General features: G+C 35.8%; 1 protein-coding gene across 1 annotated transcript; it reads left to right on the top strand.

The window, feature by feature from the left end:
* Positions 1-1,923: 1,923 nt before the first annotated feature.
* Positions 1,924-23,677, top strand: tlcd2 (TLC domain containing 2). Its single transcript, XM_082180580.1, has 4 exons — positions 1,924-2,493; positions 2,808-2,890; positions 4,164-4,246; positions 22,490-23,677. Exons 1-4 carry the CDS (start codon positions 2,315-2,317, stop codon positions 22,877-22,879), a joined length of 735 nt encoding a protein of 244 aa, XP_082036706.1. The 5' UTR covers positions 1,924-2,314; the 3' UTR covers positions 22,880-23,677.
* Positions 23,678-24,202: the final 525 nt, after the last annotated feature.

The following is a 24,202-nucleotide window of genomic DNA, read 5'->3' as shown; positions in this document are numbered from 1 at the left end:
TGAATAAGGACATTGAGTGTTTTTATAAAAAGCAAATTCAACTTCCATAATATTTAAAGAGGAATAGTAGAGTCATTGTAGGCAATGTATATAGTAAACATTGTTTTGTGAATACAGTATAGGCTACGTGCACAACATTGCCTATTCCATCAAATTAACATTCCTTGGCTCAAATAAAAAGGAGCTATAGCAGACCAACATTTTGAAGATTCGCGGCTATATAAAACAGATGAGCCAAGTCTTCTTCATGTAGCCTACAGCTACAGTATAAGCTATCATTTTAACACTTTGAGTGTGTCTAATTGTTTTATGGTTTCAGCCACATGTAACAGCCTATGACATTGAAGTAGCCTATTGTGAAACAGCTCCAACATATCTTACATAAAAAAGAACCACAAGATGTCGCCCGACACCACCAATTAGACAACGAAAACACCTGCTGCTCTTCTAGCCATGTGGACTTTTGGAAATTAAACTCCAATAAACACACTTTTCAGACTCAACAATATGCTATTTCCTTTAATTTGTTTAGTTTGTCCAACATTGGACATACATTAGCCTACAGATGAATTATGAAACTCCATGCCCACTACATCTCAAATCACATTTTGCTGGAAATTACATTTTAAACATTTAATATAATGACCGACTCACGTTGAAACCATGGTTGAAACGGACCAATCAGCTGCGAGCTCAATGTCTTCAGCAAGGATTGATTATAATTATGAAGAACTAGGCTATCTAGGTCTACAACTTTTCAACGGGAATCCATTGGTAGCAATAAAAAGTATTTATCTTCTTCTTCTACTTATAATTATTACTATTAAAACTGCGTATATAGGCCTACACGCAGATATGGGCAGTATTTTAATTACATGTATTTGAAATACGTATTTAATTACTTTTGAGTATTTTGTAATTTGTATTTTCCTTAACAAAAATAAATGAAATGTAATTTGTAATTAAATACTTCAAGATACTGTAATTTGTATTTAAAATACTAAAATACTTTATTAAATATATCATTTTATTTCGCCTATATTAACTTTCATCACCAGGATTAAAGGTTTAGTTCACCCAAAAATGAAAATTAGCCCATGATTTACTCACCTTGAAGTCATCCTAGGTGTATATGACATTCTTCTTTCAGACGAATACAATCAGCGTTATATTAAAAAAAATTCCTGGCTCTTCCAAGCTTTATAATGGCAGTAAATGGCTGTTTAAGTTTTGAAGTCCATTAAAGCACATGTATCCACTGCATATCACTTTTAAAAGCGCAAAATGCGTTTTAAATGCGTTAAAAGCGCATCTTCTGCACTAAACGATGATATTCCGATATTCTATAGCCTACTCTTACATGTATCTAACTCCACACTTACACTCACACTACAAAAGACTGTACATTTTGTTTGTATTTTTGTATTTTCAAATTTCAAATTGCTTGTATTTTAATGAAATACTTTTTTTTCACAGCAGTATTTTGTATTTTATTTAAATACATTTGATGAGTATGTATTTGTAATTTGTAATTAAATACTTTTTGATGTATTTGTGCCCATCTCTGCCTACACGTGGTTTTAATGTCGCAGTCAAACGTTTTTTAAACAGTTTTTATGACAGTCATGGAAAAACATGTGTTGAATAAAATCGTTTTATATCAGATATGGGATAATGAAGAGGCTGGAGAAACTCTATGGCGCTTCAAAGATAAAATCTGAGCGTCCGTCAGCTGAAAACTTTCTTTTCTACTTTCTTTTCTGCAAGTTACGAAATCGCCGCATATAGCCTAGTCTACTACATCTCCCATAATTCCACACGAAGAGGCGGGACTATACGTAAGGGAATCGCACGCCCGAGACGCTCATTTGCTCCTCAAACGCGCCTTACGATGATTGGGCGGGGATTCTCTTGTTTGGTTATTGTAAAAGCGAAAAAGTTACACAAGCGTTAGCGTCAGGATTTTGTAACACATGCATTAGATACTATGTCATTGTTGCCAATCGTAATTGAGCAATCAGTGTCCTAGCTTTATATCGGACCGGACAAACTGAGCACTGAAACAAAAAGCTTTTTTTTATTTTTTTATTAACAAAGATAGTGTCGATACATTTTTATTATACAAGGGCTCTGCCTACAGAGACGGCACAGTCGCATATGTTTGGACTACTGAAGGTGAAAATGAAATAGAAACAAACATTTCGGGATGTATATTTGACGAAATAACGTAAAAAAGCGGGTTTATCACCGAAAGGTCTATACGCGCGCGAGAATCTCGGGTAGTGACAAGAAAACAGAAGCGCGCGCTTAAAATATGGAGTTGAATTCTGTGATTTTGACCGCTGGATCCTCGGTTGGCTTTTTCAAATTGGTAAACTATGGAATCGGCAAACTTCCCATCCCCGAGACAGCTCAGAGGAACGCTTGGAAATGGAAAAACATCTCCACCTCTTTCTTGCATAGCCTCATAACTGGAGTGTGGTCCGTGCTATGGTGAGTGCCAGAATTACCCACATGTGCATGAGGAAAACAATACACACCCATACTCCCGTCTGTTTGATTCCTTTATCAGATGTTTGAGAATTTTATCCAAGAGTAACATCTTTTCGGCTGCCACCTATTTGTTTGATAGCCTAGATGCAGTTAAACAGACACTTGGCCATTTGACAGGCTGCACATAGACGACACATGTGGTTCATATTACTTGATAATATGAACGTTGTTCATTACTACCCAACATATTTCACAAATGTGATGCACTTTTATTTAAACGCAATGCCCTGATCATAATTCGTCTGTCTTTGTAGTTTTTGCATGCACCCCCAGATGGCCGAGGATTTGATAGGAACGTACTCCGTTTTCTCTCACGCCCTAGTGTCTGTATCAATCGGTGAGTATAAAGAATTTTGTTTCCTAGTTAAAAAATTGGATATGAACGCCCTCTCAAGTCAAAATTTGAAAGTGATGAGCTCGTAATCACAGCTTCAAAAGTTTTTGAAAAAAAGCTTTGGGACTTTTTTTTGGACAATTAATCACATCTCCCAAATTCTGATTACTCCTAATTAATCCATGTTTTTCTTTTATTTTTTTCAAATTCCCAATATTACCAATAGTGATTCTAATACAAATACAGTGATTTTTTATATTATTATTTTTCAAATCTGCATAAATTAAAGGTACAACAAATAATAACACGATTCACAAATACTTTATTATTTAAATCATATATAATTTCTTTGCATTACAGTGAAGACGTTTTTTTTTTTTTTTTTTTTTGCATAGCATTTCATTGCAATAATGAGATTAATGTGATATGAAACTTTTTGGAAAACATCCAGCATAATTTTTTATTCCCTTTTGATTATTAGCTATAATTTGTGTAGTGTGTTATTTTGCACCACTCTAAAATGTAGCACAGTTGACTGGAATGTTCATTTCAACCAATAAGTAGATAACTCCCATTTAAAATGCCAAATATCCGAAATATTTTGAATACTGTGAGGAATCCCACATACAGTTGGCAGAGATGTTAGCTTTAGCTACAGAATCAATGGCTGGCTTTATGATCCGTCCCAGCAAGGCACCAGTGCTACCCCCATAGGTCACATGACTGTTTATGAATGGGCCTTTGCTTTTAAGTTTATTATATTCTCTCAATTTAAACAAATATATATTACAGAAGAAATTAGCTTTTTATGGGTATATACTATGCAGAGATAACAGGACTGGGATACAAGCCCTGTTATCTCTGCATAGTATATACCCATAAAAAGCTAATTTTGGCTATTCATGGCCTTGCTCAAAAGTCTGAGGGAAGCATGTTTCTAATATGCTTCAATATAGACAATATCTATTCATCCTTTCACCTAAGATGGTAAGGCTTGTTTTCAGAAAATGAACTAGTGTAATGTGAACTAAAATGGAAACAGGCATGTATTTTGAAAATGCTTATCAGTACATTTATATTAGTCTCATATTTGGCTTCATTTGTTGTTGATCTGCTTTAAAATGCAGTCTCCATGGAGACCCTCTTATTGGGAGATGGATGGATATAAATAGCCCTCTGGAAATGACATCTTGGTAACCAACACAATTGTTGTCATGGGATCTGTTATTTGAAAAACCTGAGAAATACGGTGTTAATATGCATTTATGTGTTTCAGGGTACTTCATATATGACTTCTTTGATATGGTTATTAATCAGAAGATCAGCCATTCTTGGGAGCTACTTTTCCACCATGTAGTGGTGAGTAGACATAAAACATGGTACAAAGAAAATATGTATTTTTGGAGAAAGACAGTTACTTAACTGCTAAATGGGTAAAGCCTATGTTTAAGACCATTAAGATTTCTCAGATTTTTTGTTTTGACATATTTTCCTCCAAGTTGTCATTTGTAATGCTTCCAGACATTTGTCGTCTTTATTATCATTAATATAATTTATATCAAAAGTGATTCTCATTACATTCTGATAAAATTAAAAATATAATCATCTTAAATTAAAGGTCAAGTTGTACCTTAATTTCTTAGTACTTAATAATTTAAATTAAATAAAATAATTTTTTGAAATTACAGTAATGAGAATTTGGATGGTAAATGTGCTAAATTTTCATAAATATAATGGTAAAAATAATAGAAAAAAAAAATGAATGAGAATTAAAAGAAAGCCACTGACAGATTTTGGTGGTAAACCATAACATCATTCCAAAAGCAGTTTCTGTAAACCAAAAATTCCAAAAGTAGTTTCTGTATTACTCCCTAATCTAATTAAAGCTACACAGACCTGATTTCATTGTATTCACTTAGTGCAACCTGTCTGACCACCTTTCTATGCTTTGTGTCTTTGTGTGTGTTTAGACTTACTGAGGTGAGAAGGTCAGCAGAGGTAACCGAGGGTAAACTGCTGAAATAGCTAAGATATGTAAAATAAACAGATCAATAGCGAGGCCGTTTGAACAAATCGGTTGCATTAGCTCAGTACATATACAGATTATCACAGTCCTGCTCTGTTGCAATGGGCAGAGGAAGGATGCTGTCCAAACGTTTCCATTAAGTTCAGTGGGTTTTCTGAGCTTTGGTTTGATTGGGGTTCTATGACGTCAACACTTGGTAAAGTAGCCAGCTTCATTCTGTTGTTGTTGTTGTTCCCTCTTTTCTTGGGATTTCATTCAGTGACTGGAGGGAACATGCTGCCAGATTCCTAATGGCAGTGTGAGAAACTTTCAGACCCTCTCATCTGCACCCCGTCATGTTCTTCCCCACTGTTTACATCAGGAGCCAAACTGTAATAATAAGAGAAGCTTTGTTTTATATGTGCCTAGTTTGAATGGAATGAACTTGAATAAATGTATTAATTTCTTAAAAAAAAAAAAAAAAAATCGTGCCTATTCAAAACTTAAATGGTAGCGTGTACATAAGAATGAGCCTGATTTGAGGTGAGGAGGAAGTGGAAACACTGATTGCTTAAGGAGTCATACATTTTCAGTGGAAAAGCACGGTTATTGAGGCCCACTATCTACTCAAGTAGTGTTGTCATATGCCAGCATAGTAAACGGAAAAAAGAGAACTGTTACTTAAATTAAAAATGGTTTGCTTGCTTTGTGGGTATTACTGCTTGGCTGTCATTTTTTGCAAATGCTCAAGTTTCCAGAGGTAGTTCTGTGAAAAGCATCACGCTAACCCAATAACATTTTTGGCATTTGGATCACCACAAACCTCCTTTAAATCAGTTTCTCAGAAATGGTGCTTTTTGGAGCAAATGTGTCTCATCCCCCATTCGTTTAGCACAATTGAGTTTGCTAATTAAAGCCTGCAGGCCTCAGAGGAGGCTCAGATGATCAGTTTGTATTAGTGCTCATTCATACCATGCATGCAGAGGTAGGATCGGTGGAAAAATACAAAACACCGCGGAGGGAGTGCGATTGTTTGGCAGAGTTAAGGGTGATTGTTAGTTCACCTAAACACAGAAGCCTGAGGTGATTGTATTTGCTCAGTGACAGATTTTATTCAATGGCTAAAGTGATGCAGTCGAGTGGTGCCATGCCAGGAACCTCAACTACAGCCCTCTGCATTTTCTGTAGTACCCAATAATCCAGTTAAACCTGCAGCTTTCCCTGACTGGTTCAAGCTGCTGTACTCTGGATAAAGCTGTCAGTAGCATGCATGAGTGGTAAACAAGTCATCTGTAGTAAAAAAAAGGCCTGCACATTCCTAACATTACAATTGCATTGTTTATTTACACTGAAAAAATTTTTTATGGAACTGCATAGTTGGGATTGTTCAACCAACTAGTCGGTTTGGTAAAGTGTGCTAAAGTTTTTGCTTCTTTTTTGTTTTAGCAGCTAATTACCAACAGTACAGCAATGAACATTCAGACAGACGTCTTTGAAGTCTGAAATGAAAAGACTTTAGCTATTTTTTAGATGTCTTGGGTAAACATCTCCTAAGTATGAACCTGAAACTAACCTGATTTTACAGGGCTTTATTCACTAAGACTAATTTAAAGGACAATTCCGGTATTTAACACTTTGAGTCTATTTTGTAGTTTGTTTTGGATGAACAAGAGTGGTGGACAAAGAAATTTTGACAATGTCTCGACTTTTTGACTATTTTAGATTTGCCCATGACCGCTTTAGAATAGGAGTCTATGGCCATGCACAAACATGCCCTTAAAACAACCCTTAACGTTCGTTTTCAAAACTGTTCAACTCACCGAGTGGTTAGTGGTGTTCGTTGATGATTAAAAACAAATATATCGGTGCAATGTATGATTTCAATCCGTTTATTTTTCTATAGTGGAACTATTTTTTCAGATACCTCACAACCGCGTATAAACTTCCGCTCTTCGGCAACTTCCGTTGCTCTGCTCACGCTAGCCTTCTGAGAGACGGAGAACCGAGCGAAAACACCTAAAAGACTACAACCAAAAGTAAACAGCCCCCTTTCCGTCTCCGGTCGCGCAGTAATATCACCGAGCAATGAGTCCTCCAACGGAAATCAATGGGATTTTACAAAATGCCAAATAAAACACGACAGAAACTGTATTTCGCTACGCTACTTGTTTTGGAACATCAACGAACACCACTAACCACTCGGTGAGTTGAACAGTTTTGAAAACGAACGTTAAGGGTTGTTTTAAGGGCATGTTTGTGCATGGCCATAGACTCCCATTCTAAAGCGGTCATGGGCAAATCTAAAATAGTCAAAAAGTCGAGACAGGAACCATTGTCAAAATTTCTTTGTCCACCACTCTTGTTCATTCAAAACAAACTTCAAAATAGACTCAAAGTGTTAAATACCGGAATTGTCCTTTAAGACAATTAATTAATTTTATTTTGTTTTAGTTATTTTGCTGTTTTATTTCTTTTATTGTTATTTATTTCATTTCTTTTAATTATTCTTATAATTGTTTTCTCTCATCTTTACCTGGCAGTTGTTTTGCTCTCGGCTGTTACAGCAGTGTTGGCAGTAATGCATTGCAGTTACGTAATCAGATTACTTTATTCAACTAACAAGTTTTTTTTTTTTTTTTTTTTTTTTACTTTTAAATTTAAAATAAAATATCTGCATTACTTTTTTAAACAAGTAATGCTATTATCTATCATATCTAAAATGTACATATAAATAAAAACACACACCACTCGTCCTGTGAAATCCATGCTTTCAAGGTCTGTGCTTGAAATCCGCACTGTATGATCCTTTAGTTTAACATTTTTAAGTCTGAATCGGGCTTGAATTGGTTTGAAATTGATGCCGTCCTTAATATTTACACCTGAGCAGATGAAACTCGTAAGGGGCGTGACATTTCTCAAACAAGCGGAGCCAATCACAACACACTGGCCCATCTAACCAATCACAGCACATTTGGTATTTCGAAAGGAGGGGGGTTCATCAAACAGGAACTAACGACTCGTTCGAGCCAGATAGGGGAGAGTGGTGCTGTAATAATCTTTAAAAGTGTTGTAAAAGTGTTTTTTTTTTTAACAATCAAGCATGAAAGCATATTCTAGAACACCCCAAAAACAAAATCAAGACTTCGTAAAAGGGCATAAAAGAACCCCTTTAAACATCACATTTGTTTCTCTTTTTTTATTGCTGAAATAAGAGTGTTAAACTTTCTTCTCCTGCAACATTTCACTTTTGGTGTGAAAGAGCCTTGAGATTTGCCAAAAAAAATACTTTTTTATTTTTTTATTAAAAACAAACCACCAAGTCCAGCCCATGTGAGAAAAGGTAATGCAAAAGTAACATAATGCATTACTTTCTTTAAAAAGTAACTAAGTAGCACAATGAGTTACTTTTTTAGGGAGTAATGGAATATTTTAAATAATTTCTTTTAAAAGGAACTTTCCCCAACACTGTGAAACAGTATGTTTGATTTGATATGATTCCTCTGTAAACTACAGTAATTTTATAAAAAATGTATTACCTAGTTGCCCACTGACTATATCCGCTGCACAGTTGTTCCTGCAAATGATAACAGAGAGTGTTCTACATTGAGTCAAAGGTTAACATCAAGCTTTGTTCTGTTGGAAGGAAATGGAAAGAATAAGAGGCATCGGAGGAATGAGAAGGAAAGAATGTGTACGAGCGAGGGAACCACTTTTGTCTCCAGAGCGTAATGTATTTGTGGTTGGATCCCTCCTCCTTTTGTAGCATGCATTCAGCATTTTCCAGACAGAAGCAGAGACATCTGGTCTACATATGCTCATGCTCAGCACCCTAATAAAAGAGATACTCAAAATTTCCTCTAAAACCTGTAGATCTAGAAACTTCTGTCTTTCTCTGATATAGACCCTTCCCCATATCACAAGAGATCTCTGTTTGTACTTACTACAGCAAACCTTCCTGGATGACATGCTGTCTGAGCCAAAACAATCTACTTATAAATAAGATCTCAGTCTTTCTAGCAACCAAAAAAAAAAAAAAAAAAAAAAAAAGGCATGAAATTTATATCCTGCCTTTTTATTTTATTTTTTATTTTTTTTTGAATGGAACTTCCTTGTATGAAGTAGCTTCGCCTGATGTTTGTCTTTCTAATAGATTGTAGTCAGGCTGAAAATGTTGGTACGTTTTGGCACTGTGTGATGTGACGATCACAAAACACAGGAATGCTGCCAGCCGAGGAACAATTATTGGCGTGTCGGGTTCAGTGTGTACCGTACTGAGAATAAGTCCTGAAGACACATGGTCCTGTTTGATTCAGAGCGTTTCAATGCCTCGAGTCTGAGTACTTCTAAGTGGATCTGGAGCACCGCCATAGTACGTGTCTGGTTCCCACGGCAACTGTGTTGTGCATGTGTGAATGCATGATGCTATGCATGGTTCCCAAATTATGAATGCTGATTTTGTTCATCAAATGGAGGGGTTGAAACGCTATTGTGCTTAAAAATAGCTTGGTTTTGTTTTGTGTGTTCAGTTTATCAGATTTTTTCATATCAGTACGGTACTTTAGTTGTATTCTGATGCCAAAAGATGATGTCTTTGTTCTTTGTTTTGTCTAGTTTATTTTGGTTTATATGAACATAGTATGTTCCGACAAGTATGAACAAATACATGCAAAATGGCTTGTTGTAAAAGGGAGAATTAACTAAGTTCAAGGCCAGTTAGATATTTTTTTAGAAAAGATGCATTAAATTGGTCAAAAGTGACAGTAAAGACATTTATATATTTTTTTTAATAAGCAGCATAACTGTTTTCAACATTAATAATAATTTATTTAGCAGCAAATCAGCATATTAGAAATGATTTCTGAAGGATCATGTGACACTGAAGACTGGAGTAATGATGCCGAAAATTCGGCTTCACAGGAATAAATTACATTTTAAAATATAAAAAAACTAAGTCATTAATTTCACAATATTAATAATTTTACTGTATTTTAATAAAATAAATGCAGACTTGGTGAGCATAAGAGAATATTTCCCCAAAATGTTATTAAAAATTTGAACTGACCTCAAACATTTGACTGCTAGCATGTCTATATAATTTTTTGGGGGGGTCCTGCCATTATCTGACCGGGGCTTTATGGGGGTTTTACTAACGTACCCTTGCTTTCCTCAGGGTCATATTACGTTTACCCTGTCTCAGGGTGACACAATAGTTGGTTTATTCCACAGTGTGGACTTTGTCCTGACCATGACTGGGTAAACATCTCCACTACAATCTCACAGTCATTTACAAAGATAGAGGGGAAAAGTGTCAGCATCTACTACACTTTTTAGTGTTCATTTTCAGAAAGATATACTGTGGCTAGTGGTTTTCCAAAGTAAGCCACTCAGTATTTTCACTGGCCACGATTTTGATGTCGATACCATGTCACTTTAAGACCTGAGGCACGGATTCAGTATACTGTTACACACGTGTTTTCTTTCTCAACTGTTAACGTTCACTTAAAACATTACTGACTGTTTATGTGAATACTCCAATACTCGCCAAGACCGGCATTTTGACATTATTTTGTGCTTTTTGAGTGTGAGCACAAAATCTGCAGGAATAAGTAAAATTATGCGCAATACACGCAATCCTACACTGAAATTCAAGCCCTGTAACACCAACAATATTCATCCTGAGCATGCAAACGAAACAAGTGAGGGAGGGGAGGTGGGTTTGAGTGTCAACTCGCTGTTGGAGAGATGAGAGAGCGAGAAAGCTTAGCTAGTATCGTGTATTCTGCAGGAAATTGGTATTGGAAGCGTTTCAGATATTTCAGTATCGAAAAAATGATTTTTTTTTACATGACATTGCACTTAGTTTATTATTTCAGATGCCTTTTTAAAAGACTACAATTGAAAAATGTAGCCTATAATTATATATAAAATTCAACCCACCAAAGTGGCCAGTAGGAGTGATTGCGTTAGGAGTGATACACACACACACACACACACACACAGTGCTGGTCAGAATTATTTGCCCCCTTGGTAAATATGATCAAAGATGGCTGATTCCTTCAGATTGCCAGATCCATGTTGGCGCTACTTCTCTTCAGTTCAGCCCACTCATTTTCTATGGGGTTCAGGTCAGGGCCATTGCAGATGCTTGGTTTTGTGCTCGGTAACCCATTTTTGTGTTGATTTTGATGTTTGTTTTTGGATCACTGTCCTGTTGGAAGATCTATGGAAGTAGAATAATGTCAAATGTTTTTGAAATAAAAACCCTGTTGAATTGCACTACTTGAAAAAAAATAGGCATTGCATTAACCATGCTTGCATTTTAATGCATTGTATTTTTAGTGCTTACATTTTTATGGGCTGAAATTCAACATGGTTGAATATTTAAGCTGTGAATATTTCAATTAAAAACATTTCAATCACCTTTTCATTATTAAAAATTCAATAATACATATTCACCTTTCATATTTCACTTCCAAAATATTCAAACTGTTTAAAAATACAACCAATAATATTCAACAGGCAATTTTCGGTCCATTTTATTTTGCTTTGCAAATTCGCTTCCACAAATTCAGTGGTTCAAATTCGACAGTAAATTCAACATTGACGTCCAGGAACTGCAGGAAAAGCAGTAGATTGCCGAGCATACTCTCCATCTGCTGTTAGTCTACCTCACCAGCAGGGGGTGCAAAAGTGCGTGTTGAAGACCAGCAACAGTTAGAACAAGTCATTCATTCATAAAACTCATTTACAGCAATGTAAGTGTATTTGTGATTATTATGACGGCTGTTTTATGTTAAATTCAGTGTCTTCACGGTTACTTTTCCTGTGTAGCCTACATGCATCTTTCTCTACCGTGAACGAGATTATAATGTTATTCCCCGATGCGGATATACAGATCCAATGTTACATTTTTGAGGTTGACATATATTTCTCTTGGTTGTTTAGTTGCCTTAACTTTATATTGTGGCGATGTGCTGCATGCAGGCTATTAGGGTTTCCCTCAATACTTAGGATTCCCCTGCTGGACATACAACTTAACGTAGCTTAATGGACTACAGTGATGTAAAAGACCAAACTCGCAGGCAAGCAGATGGACTCAGAATAACGCGCAAAGCTTAATGCTGAGCGTTTCCCAGTGATAGACTGGCATACAGATCAGATGGCTTGATGTTGGACATTCGCACATTTAGGGACCGTCTCTAAAGTGTATACGACTTTGGTATACACGTTTCTAACTCCGATAGCATTTGAATAGAACGACTTACAGTCATAAAACCAACTGTAAAGTGTTTATTTAGTGTCAGGCATAATGCGCACCCTTTGGATTTTTGATATTTATTCAATATATTTAAGTTTGCTATTGAAGTTAGAAACGTACATGCCAATGTTGTATGCAACTTTAGAGACGGTCCCTAAATGTGCGAATGTCCAATGTCAAGCCAATTTTTACATTTAGTCATTTAGCAGAAGCTTTTATCCAAAGCGATTTACAGTTAAACTAACAATAGGAGGACAATATGCAAGTGCTGTGACAGTTTAAGCTAATTCAATACACGTATGCATACTATATATACATGTGTTGATTTTATGCCAGTATATCACGAAACGCTCAGCATGAAACTTTGCGCGTTCAGTTCATATTCTGAGTCCATCTTCTTGCCTGTAGCCTATATAATAGCCTACAGCAGCCTACTTCCCTAATAAGGTGCAAGATTGGTCTTTCATATCACTATCAACGGAAGGGAAATCCTTGAGTATGAGGTAGCCTATTGAGGGAAACCGATTATAATCCTGTTCATGGTAGAGAAAGCTGATGACATGTAGAATACACAGGGAAAGTAACAATGAAGTTATTGAATGAAACATAAACACAGCTTTTGTGTGTTTATCATCTTTTCCGCATATACTGACACAGATAATCATTTTCATTTTATGAATGAATGTCTTCGTCAACAACAAGCGCTTTTGCACCATCTGATGGTGAGGTCGACTAACAGCAGATGGAGAGTATGCTCGGCAATCTACTGCTTTTCCTGCAGTTCCTGGACGTCAATGTTGAATTTACTGTCGAATTTGAACCACTGAATTTGTGGAAGCGAATTTGCAAAGCGAAATAAAATGGACCGAAAATTGCCTGTTGAATATTATTGGTTGTATTTTTAAACAGTTTGAATATTTTGGAAGTGAAATATGAAAGGTGAATATGTATTATTGAATTTTTAATAATGAAAAGGTGTTTGAAATGTTTTTAATTGAAATATTCACAGCTTAAATATTCAACCATGTTGAATTTCAGCCCATAAAAATGTAAGCACTAAAAATACAATGCATTAAAATGCAAGCATGGTTAATGCAATGCCTATTTTTTTCAAGTAGTGCAATTCAACAGGGTTTTTATTTCAAAAACATTTGACATTATTCTACTTCCATAAAGATCCAAACATGGCCCGTTATAAGATTTCTAGCAGAGGTTGTCAGGTTTTTATTTAAATATTTTATTTTATCTATTGGTATTTGATCGAATCCATGATGCCTATATGACATATGAACATAAAGCACAATTGTGAAACTAGTCGAATGATGACTTTTTTTTTTAGGAAACTTAATGGGCAAATAAAAAGTACAGTAAAATCATTGCAATATTTATGGTTTTGCTTAATCACTGGCAAATTCATTGCAAAAATACTGTGAACATTCAAGATATCACCAAACCCTGCTAGCAAGTTTGTCTCCACAAGAAATTGTGTTTGGCTTAGTATAGATTTCATGTGTCTCCATCACTCACCGCTATACATATCATGGAATTTTTCAGAAACCTTCTCTTCTCCCCGGCTGCTTCAAACTCTCATGTTACCCAACTTAAACATCATCAATGATTCACTGGATTGTTGGACTCATTAACACAAACTGGCATGTTCATACATGTTGTATAATTTTTTTCCTCCCACTAACACTTTACCACACCCTTTGAGTTCAGCTCTCTCAACACCTTCATTTCATAATGTTGTATTTTCACATACACGCCTTCAGGTTTATCTCCCAGCCCAGTTTCACATTCTCACATCATCAACCCCTCCTCGTTCTTGAACTGGGAGGACTTGCTTATTAAACTTTTTTTTTTTTTTTATTATTATTAAACGGTGGTTTACTGAACAAATTGTGTCCCTGTCTTTAAATGATTTCACTTATAATTAAAAGTTTCTTAAGGATAAAAAAAATGATCTCTGCTAATGCTGGAAACTATAGGGCTGGAAACAAAAAGTTATGCCGACAAAAAGTTATGGATTTCAAGTAAATTCGTCAAACTGTTCTCGGATAACGCGAAAACGAATTCAACGAAGTGCATGCCAAAATGAACGCAAGGCTATATCTCCGCAATGCTTTAGCGTATTCTGACCAAACTTGTGCTGCGTCTCAATTCGCCTACTTATACACCCTAAAAGTATTTACTCTTTTTGTGAAGAAAGCCAAATGTAATTATATCTCAGAATGGGGGTCTTCACAATTCTTATCCAGGAATAAAAAGCCAAATACATGACAAGCCTGAGCTTTGACAATTCCTTATTAAAAAAAATATTTTATAAGTCTAACTATCAAGATTTTAAATAACTAGAGATGGAACTTTTTGTACACCACGTACAAACCACTGAAATCGGTTGATAAACGTTGTTTTTGTTTTTATCCATCACCCATTTATTTTCAGTTGTTTACAGCGCAGTCTTGCCCTCAGCAATATGGCGGACGCGCTAACGTATCGCAGCAACGTTCCAAAGTGGCCAATAGGGCGTCTATGTATTTATGTCTGTTTAGAGTGAGCACGGATCCACACTTCGAAAATCCAACGGAAATAGTAGACCATCCGGTGATTTCTGGCATACTCTTTTCAACATACTATGCTTTGGGACACACTTATTTTAATCTCACATACAGTTTAGGATGGATAGTATGGACATTGAGACGCAGGGTATGTTTGTGTTATGAAAACCGTGACCTGAGGCTACCTATAGTTTCTGCGCAGTGCCACATAGTGGTCAGGAGACATTTATATTTTTGCTTGTAATTTCTGAAAGGTTTCGCCCCGATAATTGCTGCTTGCAGCTACATTTTAAAATATAATTTATCTCTGTGATAGCAAAGCTGCATTTATTTTTAGCAGTCATTCAGTGTCACATGATCCCTCAGAAATCATTATAATGATTTGGTACTCTAGAAACATTTCTTATCAATGTTGAAATGGTTGTGCTGCTTAATATTTTTGAGGGAACCATTATACATTTATTTTAAAGGGGTCATATAATGCCATTTTTGTACAAGCTAATATGATTCTTTAGGGTCTAAATTAAAAGTTTGTAATATACTTTAATTAAAAATTCTCATTAGTATTGTAAGAAAACACTAATTTTACCTGGTCAAAAACAGCTCTGTTTTCAGCACGCCATTTAAGTGCATGTGTCTTTAAATGATAATGAGCTTTGCTCACCCCGCCCCTCTGTTCTGTGCGTACACCGTTTGTTATAACCATAACACAATAACCATAACGCGTTGTTCATTATAAACGTGGGATTATGAATTATATTGAGTCGTACATAGAAAACATGCTGTAATGTAGCCTACCCTGAGTGTAAACAGCCGCATTCATTGTGAAGCGTGCAGCAAGCGATTTGCGAAGATTAATATTAATATAAAGGTTAATAAAACGTGACTCACTTCAGTTCTTCTGGAGGTGCAGCAGGAACACGAATAGTTGGTACAGATCCTTTTTTCAGGAGCAGCTTCTTAGCAAAACCAGCTTTTTACTGACCTCGTTTATAAAGCAGTCTGGTGTGTGAAATGATTCGCGCAAACATGAAAGCATTGACGTTGATCGTGGGGGATTCCCTTCGAAAACAAAACTCAGCCACTGCGTCTTCAGCGGTTCGGATTTAGGAACATCAAAAAGACTTCTGTGTTCCTTATTACACCCAAGAACAGAACACCACAATCGCTTAGACGCCATTCTGCTCATAGACAGTGCTCCAGCGTATCAACAATGACCGCGCCGGTCCGCGTGGGCTATGATTGACAGCTCGCTCACGAGCGAGGGCGGGTCTGTGTTGAAACGCTGCTGTCAATCAACAATCGTGGGAGGGGCGTCGATTTTGTGACGTCACAAAATTGAATGGCTTGATTTGAGAGAGGGGGAAACATATAAGAAGATAAAAAATAAAAAACACTGGATGGATTTTTATCATTTTATGATGGTTGTGTACAGGCACTGCCAACACACATTTCAGGACAATCAACTTGTAAAAGTGCATGTACCATTATATGACCCCTTTAAAAATGCTTGGATAAATAAGTTCAAAAGAACAGCATATTTGAAATGCATTTGTTACATTTATAAATTAATAAAATTAATTTATTTTCTTTTTTTTAAATTGTACTGACCCCAAACTTTTGAGTGTAAATAGTGCATCATTTATATGGACCACTTTTAAAGTGTTTTCCTTCTTGAATTATTGTAAAAGTGACCATATCCCTCAAATGCTTTAATTTTTGTGTGCGTTCGTGCTTATCTTCATCGAAGCATGTGTCCTCGCTGTTATTCCACCTGTCTACTCTTTTCCCATCACCTCATGTGGTCCTAAAGCCATTTGCATCTGTGCTCTATTTCTCACTGAGCTTCAGTATTCCTCACATGCTGCTCAAGCGAGCCTGTTTCACCTGTAACCAGGTTAACTGGTTTCAGTGCTACCACCCCCCCATCGAGTTACCCAGGAGGTGTTTGTGTCTGCCATGTTTTTTTGTGTAAAGGAGAAATTAGAGACGTAGTAGTGATAATTGACCCCGCAGGGAGAGGTTAATGAAACCAAACACACATTCACAGACCTGTAGATTTACAACAGGGAAACAACATGGGAGCATTCTAACAGGCATGTGCTAATCTGATGTTATTATTGCATCAGCATTAATACTTTTCATGCATAATTGTATTGAAAATAGGGGCATTGTGTTTGTTGTAAACAAAAATATTCAGGTGTGATCAGCATATGCTTTTTTTATCGCTCACATGCTATGACTTAGGAACTTTAGGGGTGTGTGTGAATAAGATTATTTCGGCACGACTGCAAATGGATTATGGGAATAATCTTGGCAATGCAATTCACTCTGATTGTCTGTTGATGTCTATAGCAGTATGTTGGAGTAGATTATTGTGTTTTTTATATATTTATTTGACTAGCACTTTTCACAGTGCACAAGTTATATTGTAAAAGAAATGTATACTGTGGTGTCCTTAAAAGAAAGTTTCTTCAAAAACTTGATTGAAATTAGCCACTTTGTGCTAGTGAGAAAGGTCTCAGCCTCCCAGGTATTCACCTTGTCGTTTAACACTGTGATCTCAACTCGTTTTAAACACTATACTGGGTCTGAATTTAGAATTTTTCGATTTGCCTCCCTAATTTAGTTGGTTTTTGTTTTTGTTGTTGTTGGTTTTTATTTTTATTTTATTTTATATTTTTTGTTCTTATTTTAGTTGGTTATTTTTCTCAGCACAACATTTTGTGCAAGCGGCTTGCAAAGTTTTGAAATCTTATATACTAGTGTTTGAAAATGTATTTTATATATATATATATATATAAATTAGGGCTGTCAGAATTAACGCGTTAACGCATGTGATTAATTTCTAATAAAAATATTTAACGCAATTAACGGAGCATAATTTGGCTAGTGTTACATTATTTGTTTACGCTTTTATTCATGCAAATGATTTTAAACCATTCAAGTGCCACAAGACAAACGAGAACCCGCTGTCTGTGAATGTCGTGTCTATGTGACACACACACACACACGCCTTGTGTGCACAGTGAGACGCACGCCAGTATTGAGTGCTTTCACGCTTGAACAAACAATAACACAAGATTATGCCATAATGCCTATTTTGTCGAGCATCCTCAAAAGAGTAGTTTTAAATGAACTAAAAGAGTTGTGAGAAAATGAAATGTGCAGCAGTGGCAGATCTTAAAGTGACAGCAGCCTAATAAACCAGTTGCTGTGATGTCTGTCATTAACGTTAATCAAAGAAGGTAACCGACTGTAAAGTGTTTGATGACCTTATTCCATTTCTGTATATTTCCTACCTCTTGAGACAGGTAGGAAGGCCACAGGTAAATATGACATTTATTATAATGGAGTTATGTGAAGATTGTTTTAAGTTCACTTAAATTAAAAGTAATATTTTTTAAAGCATAATAAATGTTGAAATTGATAGCTTTCAGTTACACTGTAATGTTGAATGTCTATAACTAATGTTTAAAAAGACATCAGTAGAGACATCAGTTCCAGTATTAGTATCAGTGATACTGGCCTTCATTCTAATAATAATCATAAATAAATATTTAAAATATACTGTCTTTAGGTTCTTTCTACATTCATAGTTACTCACCACATGAAATTATTACAATATAAAAATATAAAAAACTCCAATGTTTTATTAACCTCGCTATTAATTACAGAAAAAATGATTGACAGCACGTGTGTGTGTGTGTGTGTGTGTGTGTGTGTGTGTGTGTGTGTGTGTGTGTGTGTGTGTGTGTGTGTGTGTGTGTGTGTGTGTGTGTGTGTGTGTGTGTGTGTGTGTGTGTGTGTGTGTGTGTATGTGTGTGTGTCTACATGTCATGTGCGGGACTCTGTAATTATTCTCACCAAGGATGCATTTATTTGATAAAAAATTTAGTAAAAAAACTGTAATATTGTAAAATATTATTACAATTGAAAAGAACTGATTTTCTTTGAATATTTTTAAATGGGTGGTATAATGCCATTTTCACAAGATGTAAAATAAGTCTCTGATGTCCCCAGAGTGTGTATGTTAAGTTTTAGCTCAAAATTTCCCACAGATATTCTTATACAGCATGATAAAATTGTCACTTTTTGAGGGTGAGCTGCTGCTCTCAGCACAGGGGGCGGAGCTTCAAGAGCTCTGTCCTTTTACCTCACACAGACTTGCACTGAAAATTTCAATGTTTATGTTCAGACTGGAGTCAGACAATAATGGAGAGACTCAAGAAGAAGTGACATGTAGAATGCAACAGGACGTTTCTGAATGGTTAGTTGATGAATTTATGTAGCTTATGTGTAGTTATCTTCTAGTCATTGATTAGTATATTCTGTCATGATAATCTATAAATCTTGTTCCCGGGGGTGGGGTTTATGTAAATGATAGGGTTAGTGATGTCACTAACCCGGGAGGAATGTCGTGTAGTCTCTACCAGCCATTTGCTGTAGTCCTTAAAAAACAATTTCTTTAAAAGCAAATATCTTCCTTTGCTTTGAACTTTGAGCGTCGTAACTTTGCAGATGTTGTTTATGCTTAAACAGCAACATTACACACTAACTAAAGTTAGAAAAGTGAAATCATAATCAACCACCCCTTTAAAAATATACTGTATATTCTTGTGATGCAAAGCTGAATTTTCAACATCATTACTCCAGTCTCCAGTGTCACATGATCCTTCAGAAGTCATTTTAATAAACTGATTTTCTTCTCAAGAAACATTTTATTATTATTATAAATTTTAAATAATAGTGTCATTTAATATTTGTGTGAATAATACACACATTTATTTTATTTTTTTTGAAACTAATGAATAGAAAGTTCAAAAGAACTCCATTTATTTGAAAAAAAATGTGGTAACATTAAATGTTTTTATACTGTCATTTCTTACTAATTTAATGCATCCTTGGTGAATAAAAGTATGATATACATTTACAGTAAAACTATACATTAAATCAGTATATGTGTTCCCTGAGAATCAACCCCATGACCTTGCTGTTGCGACGTTCTAGCAGGAGCTAAATATACACAGCTATTAACATAAAGCAACATGTTATGTGATGTATATGACATGAAGACTTTGCTCTTTTCCTGTCAATGATTGTTCTTTTCAAGGCTGAGAAGGATGTTATAGTGTTTTATCTCTCTATTATGGCCGCCGTTCAAATATTACAAATTGTACAATAGTGAGTGATTGTTTTTGACGTCTTTGACTGGCGACACACCTAATTTTGTGTTTAAGGTCACAACATCGTATTTTACTACTTCCATATAGTGGACTGATGTTCTTCTCACCTTTAGGAGAAAAATTGTCTCCTGAAGATAACAGGTTTGTGATGTTTAGAGAGTTATCCAACTCAAGCGTTGTGTAAGAAGACACGTTAACCTCACCAAGAGAAAGACAAAGTGTTAACCAAAGGTCAACATCCTCTCAGTCATAAGACTGAGGTCACACAAATCTTATTTAGTAATCATCCGTCTTTGTAAAACAGGCCCTTCACTGCAGTCAGAGAAGCATTTACAGATAGAAATCATGTTTACAGAGCTAGCGGTCTTGCTAAACCAGCAGATTGCTAATTTTTTGGGATGTTTAATTGCTTTAAATAGTCAAACACATTTTTCAACCATCACTGTTTACTGTAACCTTAGGTCTAACTGTAGACCTCTTTTGTTAGACACTGTAAAGCATACTCTGAAGTGTTTACAGTCCACATAGCTAGATAGTCAGCGTTTGTCATGTTTAGCCTTATGAATACATCAGGCGTGACACATTATTGCTATAAAGAGGCGTATGTTTGGATTTCAAGCTATTTAAAGCTGTTATACATTACTTGCCTGCTTCAAACCCACACCATGGGCTTTGAGAGAGAGCATGTGTTAAAGCAGCAGTGTTAATGTGAATAGCATTACTAGCCTTACTGCTGTGACATTCTTGACCACAAGAACCAGGCGGGTGTCATGTGAACGGTTGCATTACAGACTCATCCTGAGGAATTTATGTTCTGTTACAAAAGGAGTTGCGTCACGGGAACACCACCCAGTCATGTAACTCAGTATTGGACGTCATGTTAACCGCACCTTTGTGCTCTGTGGAAAACTCATCATACCGGTTTTGATAACAGACTTGTACGTGTTTTTTTAAACGTCAATAAAATGTATATAAATTACAGAAATTCAGAATTATAATGCGTCATGGATCTAAATGCTCAATATTTGTTGTGCATTAATAAGTGTTAAGTAGGAGCTTTTGATGACACATTACTTCAGATTAATCCATGCACTTTACAATGTTTTGTAATGATAGGTATAGACTGCCATCTAGTGGAAGATAACTTTCCTTTTCAATCCTCTTTCATCCAAAAGGAAATTTAAAACATTTTTTAAAACTTGATTTAACTAACAAATCCGGAAAAAAATCTGTTATGTATATTTTTTATAAAAACAATATTTTTTTCAATGAGTTAATAGTTGTATATTGTACCATAGTATTTTTTTCTTGTAACTTTTTTTTTATCATTCACATTATTTCATTAAATTAAAACCAATATCACATACACAGTCGGTCAGAAATTACACCTTTGGTTTTTTGCTCGGATTATTCTTAGAGGTGGTTGGTTTGGTTCAAGACTCGATATTTATTTAAAGGGATAGTTCACCCAAAAATGAATTTTTTTTAATTTACTCAACCTAAAGTTTGTTCCAAACCTGTATGAATTTGTTTCTTCTGTTGAACACAAAAGAAGATATTTTGAAGTAACCAAACGGTTGTGAGGCACCATTGACTTCCATAGTAGGGAAAAAAATACTATGGAAGTCTATGGGGACCAGAAAATGTTTACTTGCCCATGTTCTTCAAAATATCATATTTTGTGTTCAACAGAGGAAAGAAATTGAGGGTGAGTAAATGATGACAAAATTTTCATATTTGGGTGAACCATCTCTTTTAAGAATGTTATTTGTAGTAATATTGGCAAAAGTCATCACTAGGATTTGTTTAAACTGTAGAACTTCAGCTGGATTAGTGTCACTCATTGTGATTGAACGCTTTGGCTGCTGTCATGTTGGGTTTAGGACTGATCAAAAGAGCCTTTGTGCTCCTGTCCTCAGCTCAGCCTCTCCCTGCTGTTATCAGATGATTCTGAACACACGTTCATTTGTTTCTCGTCTCCTCGCAGCAGATTAGTGTTGAGAAGACGAAAGACCTGCTTCTGAAATTAAGCACATTAGTCTGTGTGTAGCTTAACTGGCCTATTTAAACTTTCTGTAGATTAATGAATGGGTCAAACACAACCTTAAAATGATATTATGATCAAAGATTGTTTCTGATGGTAATAATTGTAAAAAGTTGGATGCATATTGATTTTGCACTAAATGTGCTGACCTTGAAATGGGCAGTGACACAAATGAAACCAAATATTTTTGGGCACAGTGGACATTCCCTCTATGATTGTGTTTTAAGTTACTTCATTTTATTATTTGCTTTTTTTTTCTTCCTTTAATGTTCTTGATAATTATGAAAAGGGGGGAAGGTATTGTTACTCCTAGTGCATTTCAATATTTTCACCTTTGTGTGTATATTTCCTGTATCTTAAAAAAAAAAAAAAAGATTAAATAGGGCACGTGTATTTAAAAAAAACATGTATAGATAAATCATTTATTATTAATACAGTAATATTCCATAAAAAAATAAGAATTGTCAATTTTGATTTTATGGTGACTTTTCCTTTTCCTTAAATTTGAGTGAATTCCTAATAAAAAAAATCTCGATCTCTTTTCTTTGCAGGTGATCACCTGTTTCGGGATCTCGGTGCTGACCTGTCGGTATGTGGGTTTTGCAGTGGTGGCGCTGTTGGTTGAGATCAATTCGATCTTTCTGCACCTGAGGCAAGTGCTCCGCATGGCCAGCCTAGCCAAAAGTACTTTTTACCGTGTCAACAGCATGATAAACCTGGGCACCTACGTGGTGTTTCGCATCAACACCCTGGCCTGGATGACCCGCTGGCTGGTGCTGAATCGTGACCTCATCCCCCTGGCCAGCTACACCATCGGCAGCGTGGGTCTGGCCATCATGACCGCCATGAACATTGTGCTGTTTTACCGCCTGATGAGAAGTGACTTCATGAAGTCCAGCCGTGAGAAAGAGGTGAGGAGTGAGAAGGAGAAAGAAAAGTAGGAAGACGACGTCTCCTGCTCTCCCACTACAGCTCCAACCAAATCCACTCTCATCGCCACCGTTTCCAGACTTTTGGAGAACCTCAACCTTCAACCTGCTGACTTCATTCCCTCAACACCTGCTTGTCGACTAGAACAAAAGTCTAGTCATTTTGACTCCCATCTCATGAAGAGCTCAACTCAAGCTGTGCTTAGATATTTCTATGATAACTGTTGTCACAGGTTTACAGATGTCTGAAACGGATGACATATTTACACATGCAAGCTTATGCTCAAATACTCCTGCATGGTTTTTAGACAATGACTTGAGCATATCAAACGAATTATGTTTAAGTTAAAAGGTACTGGATCTGCTTCCCTTTATCTAATCGTATGCTAATGAACGACCGCACTTAATGTATACGTTACCTATTAAATATAAGCAAATATTCTGCTCAATTACGAACTACGTAAGGTTAAAAATATGAAAAAAGACCATAAAAATTTGGTTTATTTATTTTAACTAGCATTAAGCTAGCATCATTAACGCCTACAGCTGCTACCTCATTAGCTTGTAGCAGTATCATCCTAATTCTGTACACAGGGACAATTCATCCAAAAATGAATATTCTCTTCTGTGGAACACAAATGAAGACGTTTAGTAGAATGTTCACGCTGCTCTTTTCCTTTAAATGAAAGTGAATGGTGACCAGTGGCTGTCAAGTTCCAAAAACACAAATAAAATCATCAAAGTACTGTAACAGTAGCCAATTTGAGGACAGATATTTAATTTTTGGGTGAACTGTCCCTTTAATTTTTTTGTTTTGTTTTTTTTTGCTGCATTTCATAGAGCTGAATTTGAATTAAAACTCTCTGTACTGACTAGTAATAGTAAATGAGGTGACCATGGACAGGAAGTGCTCAGTGATCAGTACTGTATTTCACAAAATTGGGGTATGATTTGATTTGGTCATCATGGCCACAGTCTTACCCTGAGGATAAAGATCACTGTTCACTGTTAATAATTGACCCTTTAAGTGGAGGATCTAAATCTCCATGCTGGAGTCTTTACAACCGTTATCAGAATTAAAAACACTCCTACTCATTATTATAGAGCAATATGTGTGAGGTTTGAGATCTGACAGGACAGTCATTGCACAAATCATGCCTGTAGGTGGCACTACACACACAACTGAGACCTCATGTTAGCTTATGCTAATGCTTAGACTATAGAGAGGCATGGTTAAAGCAGCACCTATCTTGCTCTAAATGTGCAGATTTTTTTTTTAAATACAGCTTTGGTTTTGTGTAATTGTAATTTATTTGTTCTTAATGTCATTGATTG

The sequence above is a fragment of the Leuciscus leuciscus genome (genome assembly GCF_965113295.1).
Source record: "Leuciscus leuciscus genome assembly, chromosome: 9".
NCBI classification, from domain to species: domain Eukaryota; kingdom Metazoa; phylum Chordata; class Actinopteri; order Cypriniformes; family Leuciscidae; genus Leuciscus; species Leuciscus leuciscus.
Note: the sequence above shows the minus strand (reverse complement) of the source record. Positions and strands in the feature narration are given on the sequence as shown.